Here is an 18,916-nt window from a genome sequence, read left to right as displayed (position 1 = left end):
TAAAGAAAATACGCCCAAATCAAAAAGGAGGCACTTGCCACCATCTTTGGAGTAAGGAAATCCCATAAGTATTTGTATGGGAGGAAATTCACGCTCATCACAGATCAAAAACCACTGTTAACTACCCTGGGACCAAAGTCAGCTGTTCCAACTTTAGCAGCATTAAGGATGCAACGCCGGGCTCTCATCCTCATGGCATACAGCTATGATACTGAGTACAGGAGATCAGCTGATCATGCAAACGCATTGTCTCGCCTACCCAGAGCTTTAGTTGACAACACAGGAGAAGAGGGAGGTATTTTTTACTTCTCACACTTGGAGGAACTGCCAGTGTGTGCAAAAGACATTGAGAGAGCCACTTTAAAAGATCCTATACTGAGCAAGGTGTGGAGCTACACAATGAATGGATGGCCCAGTCATGTGCAGGATGAAGCACTGCAGCCTTACTTCATACGCAGGCAGGTGCTGTCGGCGGAACAAAGCTACGTTCTTTGGGACCAGCGAGTCATCGTACCCCCAGGTTATCAACAACAACTACTGGAAGACCTTCATCATGTGCACCCAGGTATCTGCCGCATGAAAGCTCTCGCCTGCAGCTACATGTGGTGGCCTGGCTGTGATGGGGACATTGTAGAGCTGGTGAAAGGTTGCTCTATCTGCCAAACCATCCAGAAAATGCACCGCTGCACCACTGGAGAAGGAAAGAGTGTGGCAGAGAATTCACATTGATTTTGCTGAGAATTTCCTGGTGGTCATCGATAGCCATTCAAAGTGGTCAGAAGTTTTTCCCATGTCTTCCATCAACTCTCAGGCTGCGAAGCCTGTTCTCTACGTATGGACTGCATAGAGCTGGTATCGGATAATGATCCGCAGCAGGTGTTGAGAGAATTTACAGAGTTCCTGGAGAGAAATGGTGTCAAACACACTGCTGTGCCTGCGTACCATCCTGCATCAAATGGGGCTGCAGAGAGATCAGTGCAAGTTCTGAAACAAGTGCTGATGAAAGGACGTGTTGGAGGCGGAGGGAAAGGCTCCTTTGCCACTCAGTCACAGACTTGCAAATTTCCTGCTCATGTACAGCATTACACCCCATACCATGACTGGACGGACACCGGCTGAGTTATTTCTGAAATGCCAGATCCGAACCTGTTCAGTTTACTTAAGCCAGAGCTTGCCAGACGGATTGAAGAGAAACAAGCCTCACAGAAACTTCATCATGACCGTGGTGGCTCATCTCGTCGGTTCTTTCAGGAAGGAGATGCTGTGCATATCCGTGAATGGTCCAAGTCCATGGTTTATAAAATAAAAATTACACCTAAAATGACCTGAACCATAATTCTCATAACACAGCGACTGTTTGTTGACTTTTGTTTGATTTGCAGCTTTTTTCTGCCTCTTGTCATTAAGGATTATAAAGGATGTGCTATAAATCAAAGTCTCGACAGGTGTTAGAGCAAAGTCAAGATGTTTATGAACTATTCGCCTGTGGATGAAACCATTAAATCATTAATGTGTTCATCTATAAAGGTGAGTCTCATGTAAATACCACCAGGTCAGTGGTACTTTCTTAAAAAGTTGTATCAAAAATATATTTTTATCATCCATCATGCTGTGCAAAGAAAATTTGTCTCTGACAAAGTTGAGTGAGATGGAAAGTAGCAGAGCCACAACAACTGAACGCAAATTTGAGTAAAAGTAAGGGTTTGTTTATCCTGAGTGAATGAACCACATGAAACACAGATGTAGGAGGTAACATCTGAATCACAGGACATCCTCAGGTGAAACTAATCCCATGTGAATAAGGCTAAAGATGCTCTTATTACCCATTAACTGGCTCAGCAGCAGCCCATCTCCTCCCACCCTGGCTATGTAGTGATTGACAGCACTGTCACAGTCATTGGACTCTGAGCCTGTCAGCCCATGACTGATTAACATAGGCAAACAATAACCAATAACGTGTCAACACACTGCTAGCCTTCTGTAGCCAGTGATGAGTGGCTGCCTGGCCGGCCCAACTGGAGGGAATTTAGAAGATAAAGAAACTTTCACCGCAGCACATAGGCCGAATGAAAGGCCACGTCAAAATAATAACTAGAAAAAAAGTAGTGGACTGGACCAGCCCACATTGGGTGAAAGGTCAACCAGTCCAACCCTGAAGGAGAGACAGACAGATTCAGGGAGGAGCTGAGGACATTGAAGAGTCCAGTTTAGAAGGCAGCACTGTTACTCTGTCCTACAGATACTCCAGACCTGCTGAGAGCTCTGATTACTCCTTCTGGTTTCAACAACATTTGTTGTGGAGATCTCCTCTGCTGCAGTGACAGACTCTGATCTGTACGACTGGGATCTGAGGCCACAGTGACAGGAAACCCAGAGTGGGAACAAAAACACCAGCTGACACACTGACAAGCTGCTGGAAGCCTTTTTATCTCCACTAGAGGGCGACATCATCAAGTAGGCGGTGCACTACTTGTGCACTGGGTTCAACCATTGTGTCAATAATAACTGCTGCTGTGAAGAGAACAATTGTCAGACTGAATGTTGAACATCAGCTAGTTTCTCCTGATGATTTAAACCTTGTTGTACAGATGGAACATTGGCTGTGGATTATTCTTGCTGCTCTTTTCTTTGGTAAGATAGAAAGCTCAACATGTTTCCTCTTCAGACACTTGAACACATTTAAAGCTGCTGATTGTTGTCCTTGAATCAATCATCTTTATTGATTCATCTCTTCATCTGCATGTTCTGTTCTTCCCCAGAGTGTAAAGGAGAAGACAAAGTGATGCAGACACCAGGAGATGTCATTGCTACTGAAGGAGACACTCTCACACTCAACTGTACTTTTGAGACCAGTGGAAGAACTGACCATTTGTTCTGGTACAAACAAGAAGTGAATGGTTTTCCAAAGTACATGTTACAACGATACACTGGAGAAAAAGATAATCCTTCAAGAGGAGATAGAATTGATGCTAAAATCGTCCAGAACTCGGTTCATCTTAAGATCCAGAAGCTTCATGTGTCTGACTCTGCTGTGTACTACTGTGCTCTGAGGCCCACAGTGACAGGAAACACCAAAACTCTGAACAAAAACCTTTGGAGCAAAGACAACACAATACTCCACAACATCCACTAGAGGGAGCCACACTCTGTTCAACCACTGATTTCTGACTCATTGGACTGAGGACAAAGACAACAGAGAAATGAAGTAGTTGACATCTGAGACAGAGCTGCTGTTGAAGCAGAGAAGAATTTGATTGGTTGAGTTGAAGTCAAGCTGTAACTGGCCCCGCCCACTCAACATCATCAGCTCATCCAATGACATTATTTCTTCCTCATTCTACTCTGGTGGAAGAACATTGTTGATGTGCTGTCTGTCTGGCTTTAATAACTCCAAAGACATGTTGCTTTACCTCTTTTTGCTTCTATCTCACATTATGGGTGAGTTGAAGAACAGGGATTCAAGTTTTGTTGAAGCTGCTGCATTAACCAGATATACAGACCGCACTTCACAACTCTTCTTGTTTCTTTGCTCTGATACAATGAAAATCATCTTTTCATCATCTTCTACATTGAACTGACAGAGTTGTACAGTTGATTTTGTTGTGAATGTCCACAGAGTAACACTGTATAGGAGACATTTTCCACTGTCTTCTCCTCTCAGCCTCATGGACAATGTTAGTCTAATGGCTTCATGTTCTCTACTTTTTCCAGGACTAACAGCTGGAGACACAATCTCTCCTGATGAAGATGAAGTCAGTGGAAGAGAAGGACAATCTGTCACACTCTCATGCAACTATCAGACAGATAGAGATAGTGCCTACCTTCACTGGTACAGACATCATTCTGACCTTCAGGCTCCTCAGTTTATTCTCTGGAAGAGAGGAAAAGGTGGCTCAGATGAACACATTCCTGATAAACGCTATAAATCCCAAACATCGTCTACATCAACTGAACTGACCATAACAGACCTAACCCTGGCAGACACAGCTCTCTACTACTGTGCTCTAGAAACACAGTGATACAAAGTGTAGAAGAGGCTGTACAAAAACCTGAACCCAGATATGTGACTACTCTTCAAAGAGGAGGGAAGTGGTATTCAAACCACAGCTTCATATCAGATGGATTCTGCTAATTCCTGTTTTATCAGAGTCACTGTGGTTACAGCTGCTAATGAAACACTGTGGGAGGATTCACATGAGCAGCAAATCCACATCAATGACAAACCAACTGAAGGTTCACACACTAAACACCATGGACACTAACAACACAATCATTTTACATCCAAAGTAAAAACTACAGGGGAGCATATGTTTCTGCATCGAGGTTATTCTACATTTATCTTTATGATCCATGTTGTTTACACGGATTGTATTAATTATTTAGATGATATATTCAGTGTTTTATATTTGACTCCATTATTGATAGGTCACATCAACTTAATCAGAAATGATCATGCTCACATTGCACATGCTGTGTTGTTTGGGTGTTATTAAAGTAAGTCATCTCCAACCTGAGGAAGGACATCATGTCTGGAAGCCACTGACTAAATGTGAGCGGAGCAGCATCCTTCCACCAAGCATCACACATCTAGAGTTACCGTAATCACTACATTTATAGGGTTTATACATTTTCAGAGCGGCCGTACTACCACCACTACTCCTACTACTAATAGCAGACCACAAGGCAAGTATGGAGACAAGAAGCAATGCAGGGCAACCACAGCCATGAGCCTAGCTTCAACAAACCAAACATCCAGCCAAAACAACTCGACAGCTAACGGTGCAAAGCTGGAGGCACTAGTTACCTGTGAGACAGAACACTAAGCCGCACAAGCAGCCAACAAGAAGGAACTACAACTACAGCGCCGACCTACAACAGATCAGCATTAACACTGCACACCATAAACATCCTTCAAACGTCCTATGACGGTTACATACCTGGCGACCGAACCCACTGCGCGTACGCACCAGGTCCAACGGCTCGCGGAGCTGCACGCGGCCCACGCGCTTCAGGAGAGGTGAGAGACTGACACCGTACAGCGGGACATATCAACCTGTCCACATTAGCGGCTCATGACGCTGCTGACCTACAGGTGCCGATAAGGGGCGTGTCCCACCTGACGCTATCGTCCTTCACACCGTCCCTGAGGAACACACATCCTGCTGAGTAGATGAATATGAAGTGGTGCTTCCGACAGAGGCAGAGGAGCTGGTCCTGAGTCAGGTCACTGGGTGACCAGAGGCTGAGGGCGTCACTCACCCCCAGGACCCAACATTAGAGGCAGACACACACTTACTGTCTACAGAGGTAACTTGAGGTCATTTGATCTTATATTCAATGCGGCGGGAAACTAGAAACTGACGATTAAAGATTGAAGAAGTAAACTAAAAGTATGTTAACAGATAGGTGTGAAGCTAACACAAGATATAAGCATATGTGAAGAAAATGGTTTAAACACGTAGCTTGCAGTCTAAGTGCTAAGTGACGGTAGTGTCATGATCTGTATCCTTGAGGGGCTGAACTCATTCTTGTATTATTTGTGTTTTGTAGTCAGCAGATGGTCCAGACCTCACTGACACTCCAGTGGTTCTCCTGACCGTCGTCACGGATGACACTACTGATGCGGCCCTCTTCAGCCCTGAGAGCATCTGTATTGTCGTGGAGGACAAAATACTTGAGAGTGGTCCCACAAATCTGGCTGACTCATTTCTCCTGCTCTTTGGCTACGTCTATGCACTAGACCTACAGCACCTATAGAATCTCGAGCTTACATTCACATTCATCCAAAAAGTTGTGATGTGTTCTCGAGGACAACAAACCACTGAAAGGGCAGCTACTGGTGCTGGAGAATGATTGGTTCGATTAGTGAATCACTCAGAATGGACTATTTGTTGAGCTGATGTAGCTGGGTCAATTATTACTACTGGGGTAACACACTAAGGGGGACGTGGTTGACGTCGGACCAAATTCCCGGCAAAACTACGGCTGCTTTTGTTGTGGAGGCAGACTGTTCCTACCTGCAGCTGTGTTTCCTGACTCTGCCCTGTGCTCCCTTTGCACAATAAATGAACAAACTCCAGTCCATGGTGTTGTCATCTTTGAGCCTATAAGCACCCACTTGTGTATTGGGGTAGTTTTTTGTTTTTCTCCCTCTTTACAAATGTAATCATTTGCATCTTCTGCCTCAGATTTAATACATTGATTGTTAATAGATAAATATCACAGCATTGACGTGTTGCCTAGCCCAAGTTTTTGTAACTTGTGGGAAACGACTGTTCACTTCATGAACTGTACATGTGTAATGTTCTGTTGCCTAATGCCTACCTTGATGCACTACCTGATGTTGCCAGGTGAAGTATGGCACAGTAGAGACCAGTACTTTATTTGAAGGTTGTATTTCCTTCAAGGTACAGTAAGTGTCAAAACGGTTTCAAACAGTGTTGAATGGCTGCACAGTCTAATAGCTGTCATTGCTGTGGGGGATGGATTATACTTAGAATCTTGTGGAATTTTATCATGAATCCTTTGTGAGTTTTTATCATAATGTTTACTGAATAATGGGAGATTGAGGCTCAAAATACTGAATCTATGGAACTATTTATAACATTTAGTGTACTTTAAAACACATCTTGCGTTGCTGGAGTCATTTCCTTTTCCTTGTGTTTTAATTCATGACGAGCACTTTGTTTTGACTGAGCTCCTTTGATACGTGCCTTTTAAAAAGCACATTGTGGCACCTTAAATAACAAAATCTGGCAGCAACATGGCATACTAACAGTTGGTCCAATCTTTAGTGATTCCCTTCTATCTTTTCAACAAATTAAAAATGCATTTCATATCACAAGGTCCTCATTTTTAACTTATGCACAGATAGCATCCATCATGAATAGGAAATGTATAGCAGGCGCGGTTCCTGCCTCTTGCTCTGATTGGGATGTAGTATTAAGGAAGGTAACCCTGTCGAAAGGCACAGTCTCCAACATCTACAGCACATTGTTTAGACCTGCCCCTGGTGCCTATGCTCCTGTTCAGCTGGCTTGGGAACATGGCCTTAATACATCGTTAACACCTTCTCAGGGGAATGGTATCTGGAGATCTGCATTGTATGCTTCGAAATGTGTGAGATTTAGAATTGTACAGTATAAGATTTCATGCAGAGCTTACATCACTCCACTTACATTATCTAAAATGAACAAGGAAAACCAAGACTTGTGCTGGCACAACTGTGGCTCTCGAGGCACATTGCTTCATCTACTGTGGGACTGTCCAGCAGTGAAATCTCTCTGGTTAGACGGGAACCACAGGAGACCGGCTCAGGACTTTGGGCTGTCTTACCATTAAAAGACTTATTCTTATGAACGGGAAAGTTCACAAGTCGGGATGTTTCACCAGAGAGTCATGGTTGGGAGACTTTTTAGATCTCCTGAATACGGAAGACAGCATGTCTGCTAAAAGACTGTAGAAGACTACTGGGACACTGTCTACAACAGCCTCGTGAATTGATTTGCATATCCTTCTTTTGTATTCCTTTTTTTCTCCTTTTTTCAACATTGAATGACACTCACTCCTTGGAGTGTGTTTTTGTCCTGTACGTGTGGGATTTGTTTGGATGTTTTATGTTGTAAAGATCCTTAAATAAAACCTTTAAATAGCAAAAAATAAAAAATAAAAAGCACACTATGTTGAATAAAAAAGTTGTTCAGTTGTCACTGTGGTGTCACTTTCATGTTTTCTAACATCATTAGCTGATTATATGTGTAGTGGGCCAACATCAGTATTTCAATTTAGAATTAATTTTAGTACATGTCCCCCAGCCCACAGATTATGAGTGAAAAAAAGCGAATCACTGCCTAATTATAGGGTGAGGAATATCAATATTTATAAGATAACACTGAAATAATTTAAGGCAACTGCAAATGTAATTTTTATTTTATGTAAACTTAAAACTTTTAAAAACATCACTAAAATATTTTTGTGTAATCTGTTAAAAAATGATTTTTGGGTTCTGTGAAAATATTAGAGTTTACAGTGTATGTAGAAATTTCAAACGTTCTTTTAAAGGAAGGTTTTCCTGTGGCTCCACCCACTGATGATGAAGTGGACCAATCAGATTGTTGGTGTGTTCATGGTGATGTTGAGGAGAAGGGCTGTGCAGCAGAGAGGCTGCTTCATTCTGCTGCAGTGGAAGAACATTGTTCATCTGATGTCTGACTAACCCCACCTCTAACCCTAAGACAACAACTAAAGACATGTTGCTTTACATCTTTTTACTTTGCTCTCATATCATAGGTGAGTGGTAGAACACACATGAAAATCTCTTTCAATATTCATGATCCAGAAAATCAGAGCACATCATTTCTGTCATCATTTTGTTACCTTGTAAAAACACCTTCTATGGTTCAAAAAATAAAGAGTGTAAATCCTGTTTAATCTCCATCTGTGTGTCTGACTCTCTGGCTAGGTAACTCTTTAAAGCTGCTGATTGTTGTCCTTGAATCAATCATCTTTCTTGATTCATCTCTTCCTCTGCATGTTCTGTTCTTCCCCAGAGTGTAAAGGAGAAGACAAAGTGATGCAGACACCAGGAGATGTCATTGCTACTGAAGGAGACACTCTCACACTCAACTGTACTTTTGAGACCAGTGACACAACTCCAACATTGTTCTGGTACAAACAAGAAGAAAATAGTTTTCCGAAGTACATGATGAAACGTTATTCAAGCATTAAAGAAAATGCTCCAGATTTCCCTAAAGACAGATTTGATGCTGAGCTCAAAGACGAATCAGTTCCTTTGACGATCCAGAAGCTTCATGTGTCTGACTCTGCTGTGTACTACTGTGCTCTGAGGCCCACAGTGACAGGAAACACCAAAACTCTGAACAAAAACCTTTGGAGCAAAGACAACACAATACTCCACAACATCCACTAGAGGGAGCCACACTTTGTTCAACCACTGATTCTGTGGACTGAGGACAAAGACAACAGAGAAACGAAGCAGTTGACATCTGGGACAGAGCTGCTGTTGAAGCAGAGAAGAATTTGATTGGTTGAGCTGAAGTCAAGCTGTAACTGGCTCCACCCACTCAACATCATTAACTCATCCAATGACATTATTTCTTCCTCATTCTACTCTGGTGGAAGAACATTGTTGATGTGCTGTCTGTCTGGCTTTAATAACTCCAAAGACATGTTGCTTTACCTCTTTTTGCTTCTATCTCACATTATAGGTGAGTTGAAGAACAGGGATTCAAGTTTTGTTGAAGCTGCTGCATTAACCAGATATACAGACTGCACTTCACAACTCTTCTTGTTTCTTTGCTCTGATACAATGAAAATCATCTTTCATCATCTTCTACATTGAACTGACAGAGTTGTACAGTTGATTTTGTTGTGAATGTCCACAGAGTAACACTGTACAGGAGACATTTTCCACTGTCTTCTCCTCTCAGCCTCATGGACAATGATAGTCTAATGGCTTCATGTTTTCTACTTTTTCCAGGACTAACAGCTGGAGACACAATCTCTCCTGATGAAGATGAAGTCAGTGGAAGAGAAGGACAATCTGTCACACTCTCATGCAACTATCAGACGAGATACAGTGTCAACCTTTACTGGTACAGACATCATTCTGACCTCCAGGTTCCTCAGTTTATTCTCAGAGATGATTATATTCCTGATAATCGCTATAAATCCCAAACAACAGATACATCAACTGAACTGACCATAACAGACCTAACCCTGGCAGACACATCTCTCTACTACTGTGCTCTAGAAACACAGTGATACAAAGTGTAGAAGAGGCTGTACAAAAACCTGAACCCAGATATGTGACTACTCTTCAAAGAGGAGGGAAGTGGTATTCAAACCACAGCTTCATATCAGATGGATTCTGCTAATTCCTGTTTTATCAGAGTCACTGTGGTTACAGCTGCTAATGAAACACTGTGGGAGGATTCATGCTCGTTGTATCTGTGTGTGAGTTATCCTCATGTGACCTCAGCTCTTTTGTGTGTGTTGTTGTGTACATTACATCCTCTACCATGCTGGTCACCTTAATGAATGAGTCCAGACTGTGTCATGCTTCTTTAAGTCTATTGTGTTGCCTCCATGTGAGTGAGACCTTGTTGTTGTAACTTGGTGTTGAACACAGTCATGATGGTCTGATGCTCTGCTCTCAGCCTTTTTATTTGGACTTTACTTCCTCCTCAACAGTAACGTTTAGGTCTGTGTGACATATTCTTGTTCTATGACAGGATGAAGCCGTACAGCCGGCCTCAGGAAGGTTGACTTCTTTCAGGAATCAATACTGAGCTTCATGGAAACTCCAGTACTGGTGTAGCAGAGAGTGTTTAGCTAACAGCATTGTCTGCACTCTTCAAGGAGCCTTACTGAAGAACACCACCCTATTACAGTGTGGACGAGAGGTAAAAGAAGTTAACAGAGTTTAAAATAAGAACAGGTCTATTGACTGATCAAACTGGGACCAGGTTAAAATGAAATGTTCCAATCGCATGAATTAACTGATTAATGACACAAACATTACAGGTCAATAAAGAAGATCATTCTAAGAGGAAAGAAGGGACACAAATGCTTTCACTCTCCATGGTTCACTTTGACCAGAGTTCACCAAGAAAGAAGATGAGCCCTGGATGATCTGAGCTGAGATTCATCTTGGTGGTTGAGCTCAGCTGGATTTAAAAAAGAACACAAGCTCATCACCCAAGATCACATCTCCTGATACAACCTATGTCAATGTTAAAGTCCATCTAGGTCAGACAGTTTGAGATTATACTAAAAGAGTAGAAGATTAGAAAGATAGTAACCCTAACCCTAATAATAGAATAGACTAATAGTCACAATCCTTACAGGAATTATATCAACAGCAGTAAAACAAACATCACTTTATTAGGTACACCTGTTCAATTACTTAACACAAACAGCTAATCAGCCAATCACATGGCTGCAATTCAAGCCATTTATTCATGTAGAGGTCATCAAGACAACTTACTGAAGTTCAAACCGAGCATCAGAATGAGGAAGAAAGAGGATTTAAGAGACTTAGAACATGGTCTGGTTGGTCTGAGTATTTCACAAACTGCTGATCTACTGGGATTTGAACTCACAACCATCTCTAGGGTTTACAGAGAATGGTCTGAAAAAGAGAAAATATCCAGTGAGCAGCAGTTGTTGATGTGAGAGGTCAGAGGAGAATGGGCAGACTGGTTGGAGATGATAGAAAGGCAACAGGAACTCAAATAACCACTGGTTCCAACCAAGGAATGCAGAATACCATCTCTGAACGCACAACACGTCCAACCTTGAAGAAGATGGGCTACAGCAGCAGAAGACCACACCGGGGGCCACTCCTGTCAGCTAAGAACAGGAAACTGAGACTACAGTTCACACAGGCTCAACAACACTGGACAATAAAAGACTGGAAAAACGTTGTCTGGTCTGATGAGTCTTGATTTCAGGGTCACAATCTGGAGTAAACAACATGAAAGCATGGATCCATCCTGCCTTGTATCAACGGTTCCAGCTGGTGGTGGGGGGGTCATGGTTTAAATGCCACAGCCAATACTCCACAACATCAACTAGAGGGAGCCATGCAGCAGTAAATCCAGTCTCTGAGCTCTAATGACCACTCGATTCTATCTAGAATAGTGTTGTTCCATGTGATTGTTCTGAAACCAGGCTCAGACCCAATGTGTTTCCTATTCGTGTTTTACTGGTAATACAAAGAACAGGGTGGAGGTGTGGATGTAATCAGACTACATCCATTGCTGGACTCATCCATCCTACAAGTAACAAATACATCAAGTAGTTTTCCAGCATCATGTTGTGCTCTGGCACAACTGTGGTGTAAATATATTCGAGTACGATGCCTCTCACAGAAGCACCATTTATGTTGGGGACTTAACACTGCCTCCTACAGACGGTGCCGATCCAGGTTATGCACTATAAATGTTGAGCTCTATTTGACATAGAGGGCGCTATTTACCGTGCACTCAGGTGGGTTATTGGCTATCAAATTAGTGAAATATGAATATCGAAATATTAATAATTACTATAAACATATTAATAGGATTTAATTAACATTAAATCCACCTCAGGGCACCAGACAGACAATTTACCATGAATCAGTCTCATAAAGGTCGGTATGCTAACTTTTAACATGGAACCCCGCTTAATAATTAACTTAACAATCACAAACAATGGTACCCTATTAATAGTAGCAAACCTGAAGGATTTAAGAGTCCTACAGCGTAGAGGTTGGCATGTTCACTTTTATACAACATTAATACACGAGCAAAGCTTCAAAGAAAGTTTACTGGACACATCTAGAAAATGAAATAAAACATTAAACTAAGGTGATCTACATACACTATGTACATGTGTGTGTGTGTGTGTGTGTGTGTGTGTGTGTGTGTTGTGAAACAAGATGGAGGGTGGTTGCTTTGTCCTAAGACAGAGGGTTACAACTAATTTGGCTCCAAGACGGCCTCTAAGGCCAACCACATGTGATGTGGGGGGAGAGGAACAAAGGTGTGTCCTTTGTTCACCACCAGGTCACAAATTAAAGTTGTAGGTTAAATGATTAGAGACGATAGACGACAACAACAAGCTCAGTATTTCATTGATTTCAGTCACTACATATGCTGGCATGGTTGGAGTCTTCCATGCTAAGTCAAGGTATGTACCAGGTAAACTAACTAGGCCCAGTTATGTTACCAAGTCACGTCCAAGAAGAAAAGATAGTGGTAAGTGTCCTGATTTGCCGGTCCTGCTGTGGTGGGGTTGCAGAGTCCAATGGTTGTTGTCCTTGTTGAATGAACTGCAGCTGTCCTGGCTGTGTAGTTCTAGTTCTGTTGAAGAGGGTCCTTGGTTCTCCTTAGAGAGTCGAATGGTTGTTTTTTTGTTGTTGTGTGGCTCCGTCGCTTGTTAACTCAACTAGCAGAATTTGTGTCGTGACAGTTGGTTCCGTCCTTAAATTCTTTAGTAGGCACTTGCGTCGCTACCAAGGTCCAGTCCAGTGGAGGCCTCTGCTTTATGCAGCCTCATGGAAGTTGGAGAGCTGCAGCAGCCGCTCCCTGTGAGGGGCAAAAGACCAGAATAAGAGTAAGAGGGGGGTAAGAGAGTAAGAGAGGGGCCTCTCTCCCTTTTATTGGCTCAATGACCTCAGAGGTCTTGGCCATACAGGGACCAATGGGGGTCACACACAGGTTTCACATCTAGATGTGAAAAGGTGAAGGCTGCAGTCAAACGGTAAAAGAGGCTGATTTAGAATCAGTAGAACGAAGTGATGACATGGATCATAGTCCATTAGATTCCTTATTTACTGGATGATGTTGCTGCTAAAAAGCAGCAGAAAGCCTCCAGAATAACAGAGGTTTATGTGTTGGGGCTTAAAGCTCTAAAATCTTTTCAGCTGTGGTTTTGGTCTTCATAACATCCAGTGATATGAGAGGAAGAACAGGTGGAGGGAGGAGCAACACTGTCAAAGAGCAGAACAGAAAAGGACTCCCACTGTCACATCCATCCAATATCTAAACTGTAGATAACAGAGACTGTGTGGAAGATGCTGTCACTGCATCACTGGCTCATGTTTCCTTTGTTTGTGATCACACTAAAAGGTAGGTTACAGCAGGAAGAAGAAATGCCTTTAAAGGATCTGTTTGCTACAAATCACTGGAACAGGAGCTCAGAGTTTGATATCGTCATTAACAACATTTATCTTTCCTTCAGGAGTCAGCTGTCAACAACTCACTGCAGTCAAGACTGAAGAGTCCAGTTTAGAAGGAACCACTGTTACTCTGACCTACAGATACTCCAACACTATATCTGCTAGTGATGATTTCTACTGGTATCGACAATATCCAGGAAAACCTCCAGAGTTCCTCCTGCACATCTCAGGACTTAACAGATCAAGACCATCAGAGACTCTGGAATCAGCCTCAAGGTTCTCCACTAAACTGTCTGGAGAAAAACATCTGGATCTGGAGATCTCCTCTGCTGCAGTGACAGACTCTGCTGTGTACTACTGTGCTCTGAGGCCCACAGTGACAGGAAACACCAAAACTCTGAACAAAAACCTTTGGAGCAAAGACAACACAATACTCCACAACATCCACTAGAGGGAGCCACACTCTGTTCAACCACTGATTTCTGACTCATTGGACTGAGGACAAAAACAACAGAGAAATGTAGCAGTTGACATCTGAGACAGAAGAAGAAGAAGAAATTTAAATTTGTGGGGGAAACTTATTTTTGGTTTACATTCGTATTCCATGCAGAGCAGCAGATGAACCTCTCAGACCGTTAATTGTGTCGCTAAGGGCAGAATGTCGTGGTACGTCCGGCTCACAGTAACACCAACAGCAGAGTTTTCAGGTGTCATTTTGCCGACCCGTCTCTTTGAATCACCACCCATCACCGCACTGGTTATTTATGTCGACTGAGGTCTATTGCACCATTTTATATCATTTACATTAACACGCTAACAAGACAACACCAAAACAATGTAATTATGAACTAATTATATTGTCAAGAATACAAATACATTCAGTTCACTGTTATATAAGGAAAAGAAATGAAGCAGTTACTATACATTGATTTACTAGAAAAAATGTTTTTTAACAATGAACTAAGCCGATCATTCACGAAACACTACTGCTTTAACAGGAAATTCATATTTTTAAATCAGTGGCCATCAGTCAATCAGTATTCTTACACTGAACACGGAACAAAGTAGAATTATTTCTTACCTTATAGTTGTCTTCACTGATTATGTATTGAACGATCTCTAGCTGGAAAAATACAAGTTGAAAGTGAAACCACACAAATGTCAGAATTATTAATTTTTATTTATTTTTAAATTTAGCAGCACTCAGTCTTCATAACTTTGACATTTGGGGAATTTTTTGGAAAGTATCTCTGTAAACAGTCATTTTTAAAACAAAGTATTCTTCCCATTACATTAATTCAGTAACCTTCCAATTATTTGTTAAATCTTTGTCGGTTTTTCACGTACCATCACTCAAAAACACTTCTATATTCAGTGTAGTTTCATACAACAAAGAAAAGCAGATATCCTATAAACTGCTTGACTAGAAAAGTGACTATAGCCTTTTATTCTTTCGTATTATTAATCTAAAGAACAAGATAAAACACATTCATTATTACACAGGATGAGAACAGAGAATTATTTACCTTACAGGCGTCCTAAGTAATAGCATCTTGTTGATGCAAAAAGTGCATTATGGTTAAACACAGTTAAAAATGGGAACAGTTCATTTTCACCTACCTTCTCTCAAAAACACAAACAGACATTCAGTTTATTGTCTTCAACAAAATAAAAAATAGGAAATTAATTTCAAGCTGCGATATGCAATGTTTAATAGTTCACTCAACGCTGAGGTTTTAATGAAGAAAAATACTCAAGAAAACGTTTCAATACTCTACTTCAAGGTCTTCTTAATATTACTTCTGGTAAATTAGCTCAATTACCAACGGTTCAAATTCTAGTGACGCCTTTAGCATTGGTGCTAACACACAGCTATATGATGGTATTCTTACAGGGAATACAACACAGAATCATTTCTTACCTTGCAGGTGTCTTCAGTGATGATTGCTTCTTGTTGACGCAAAACATAACCCTAGCTAAATTTATTTTATCTGACAATAACACAACTTTGAACTATCGCTACATGAAAAACAACAGTAGTTTTATCTTCAATGCAAATCATGTAAAACAGTTTCTCTCCATGAAGCAAATATACAGTATATATTCAGTTTATCGTCTTATAAGACAAAGAAAAAAGTCCATATGGAGCCACAGCATAAACAATGTTTTGGCTGTTTTTAAAAAATGATTACTTCATATTCATGTTCAATTACTCATGTTAAATTATTTAACAAATACGTTAAATAATTAAATATAAAATGATTTATTTTGAACAGTTTTCAATAAATACTCTACTTTGAGTCTCGGTTAATTAGCTCCACTGCCAACAGTTCAATTTCTACCACTGTAGAAAAACACCAGTTATTTCTTACCTTACAGGTGTCTTCAGTGGAGACTTTCGTGTTGACGCAAAACATGTTAGCACAACCGTAGCTAAATTCATTTAATATGACAATAACAACTTATGTACAGTATATATTCAGGTTATTGTCCTATAAGACAAAGAAAGCAGGACATTTATTCCAAATGAAGCCACAGCATGAAGTAAATTTAGGCTGTCTTTTTTTTTTTTTTTTTTTATATATATATATATATATATATATATATATATATATATATATATATATTAATTCATACTGACGTTCAATAGTCGTTTTCGTTGTTTTTTTAAATAATAAATATTTTAAATAATTTCGTTTGAAATTATTTTTGTATAATCCTCAGTAAATACTCTGCTTTGATGTCTCTTCATATTTAGCTCTAATAATTAGCTAAATAACAGTTTTCTATCACTGAGTAACGTCTTTAGCATTCCTGCTAACATTTAGCTATATGATGCTATTCTTACACTAAATACAACATGAAGTTATTTCTTACCTTACAGGTGTCTTCAGTGATGAGTTTTAACGTAAATGCAAATGATGTGAACAGTTTGTTTTCACCTACCTTCGCTCCATGACACAAATAATGTTATTAATTAACATTCATGTTCAGTAAATGCTGTAATCTGACATGTCTTCATACTTAGCTCCGGTAATTAGCTCAACTACCACCAGTTTAATTTCTACCAGCGAGTATCGACTTTAGCATCGGTGCTAACATTTAGCTATAGCATGGCGCTTCTTTCTTGTTCTTACCTTCCAGGAGTCTTCACTCTCTGCTCAGCTTGAAGTCGGACCAGAAGAACCGGAGCAGAGAGCAGGATGTGTCCGAGAACCTGAGACCTGTCCTCGGCTAGTCTGTTGGCTCTGAATAAACTAGTGGCGTAGAGTCCTGGTCCCAGACTCGATGCTTGGTAGTGGATCAGAAGAGCATATTCCCCGCTGCCTTTGGTCCTTTGACTCGTGAGGACGGAGGCACAACTTTGCTTTTAAGGCCACTCCATGTGGTCAGAGTATTAGGGCCGGACATGAGGGCAAAACGAGGAGGGAGATTTATTTTACTATTTATTCATTAAATTCATCATGCACTTTGAGAAAGAAATGGAAATATTATAAAATTATGAAATAAAATAATTTATTTTAGTTTTTCTTTTAATACTATAACATACAGAAGAGTACTAACGTCAACCATGAGGAAAAAATGACAGGAGGTACATTATTTTTTGTTCTCATCATGCACTTTGAGAAAAAAGTCTAAGTACAGCGTAGAGGAAAAAGTGGACATTTTGAGACTATAACAACCAGTGCATGTGGCTGCTTCTACAAAATGCCGTGCAGGCTGGCAGAGCAGAGTCTTCACTGGAAAAATGAATATTAAGAGCAGGTTCCAGCACAAACACGGACACAAGGACCATTTGTTTACTGGCTCTGTTGTTGCTTGTGTGGATTTGATTGCAGTTCAATTGTTTGTACAATTAAAAAGAAATACTGAAGTATTAAACAAAAGTCAGAATGCTTTTGTAACAGAATGACTCAGTTATTAGGATTCTCATTGAAACAGTGAATGCAAAAGGGCTCATCAATACACAAACCGTGTGTATTTGCTGTGTTGGTGTAAAATATGGGACTGTAATAAACGACACTAAATAAAGAGTCATTCAGGATCTGAAAGAGTCGGATCTTCTTTAGGAGCCGTGGCAAAGGAGTTGATTCTCTGGAAAGAGATGACCTGCACATAAGTCAAATTAAAGCGATGTATTTTTTAATTTTCTGACGGTTGGTGATGCTGGTGTCATGGAGAAGGAGGTGAGGACTCAAGTGCAGGAAAGGTGATGAGGTTGTTCCAAATCAAAGTATTTAATAAACTGAACAAAACTTTTATCCAGGTTTACATGGTTCCATGGTGCAGGACAAATGGACAGAAGGTGGTGGGATGAAAAGAAGAGGAATTCTTTCTAATCAAGTCTATTTGATTGTTGCCATTTGTTGAAATGAGACGGTCTCATTTAGAAGAATTCAAAAGGTCTTTCTTGTGTTCACCAACCCTGAGAAAAGTGTTTAAATCATAACAGCTACCTTCAACTAACTCACTAATAATTAATGATGATGATTAAAGACAGATGAAAGCACAGATCAAGGGGAGCAGTGCCCAGTATTTTTGTATGGAATGACTCAAGCTTGTATTAGTTTCATAGGGAATGACTATTCAGCATTCATAAGTACAGTTCATTTGTGACTGACATGACATGAGCAGATCATGATGTTATAAAACAGCAGAGAACTGTATGACAGCAAGTGATGCATGTCCAAAAGCATTTGCAGTTTGTTATAAGGAATGACCAGTGGTGGTTCTAGGACAAAATTACCAGGGGGACCGAGGTGGGGAAGGTGCTATTTCAGGGGTGAACATTTAAGGACAAAACAGGGCAATATTTAAGCGTTCAAAATGTTTAGTTTGTTTAAAACCAAGACAAAATACATCAAGTATTAATACAATAAGACAAACATGCTTTGTCTCAATAAACATGAAATAAAATGTGCTCAATAAACCTTGAAACCATGTTTGTCTTTTTTGTAAAATAAGATTTCTGTTTTATCTGCACAATGACACTTTTTTAATCTCAGCATTTAGCTACATGCAGAGTTCTTTTTCACAGCGTGAGACTTAAATGTCCAATCACACCATCTTTATCTAAATCACACTCATCATCTCACTCTTTCTTTATGTGCAGTCAGGAGGAAAAACAGAAAGAAAAATTAAAAATGTCCTTTGTTTCATGATGATATCCTACTAAAAAGAAAATGGAGAGGATTGTAGCATCTACTCTCAGAAGGCCATTCAAGTTCTTCA

General features: G+C 40.5%; 1 gene segment (V, D, J or C); it reads left to right on the top strand.

Annotated features, from left to right (window-relative positions):
• Positions 1-13,546: 13,546 nt before the first annotated feature.
• LOC125011235 lies at positions 13,547-14,099 on the top strand (the record flags this gene model as incomplete). The annotated part of the segment is given in 2 exon segments: positions 13,547-13,634; positions 13,747-14,099. Coding segments are annotated over 2 exon segments (408 nt in total), but the record flags the coding sequence as incomplete, so codon positions are not given.
• Positions 14,100-18,916: the final 4,817 nt, after the last annotated feature.

The sequence above is a fragment of the Mugil cephalus genome, chromosome 7 (assembly GCF_022458985.1).
Source record: "Mugil cephalus isolate CIBA_MC_2020 chromosome 7, CIBA_Mcephalus_1.1, whole genome shotgun sequence".
Classification (NCBI taxonomy): Eukaryota; Metazoa; Chordata; class Actinopteri; order Mugiliformes; family Mugilidae; genus Mugil; species Mugil cephalus.
This window is presented reverse-complemented; position numbering and strand designations above follow the sequence as displayed.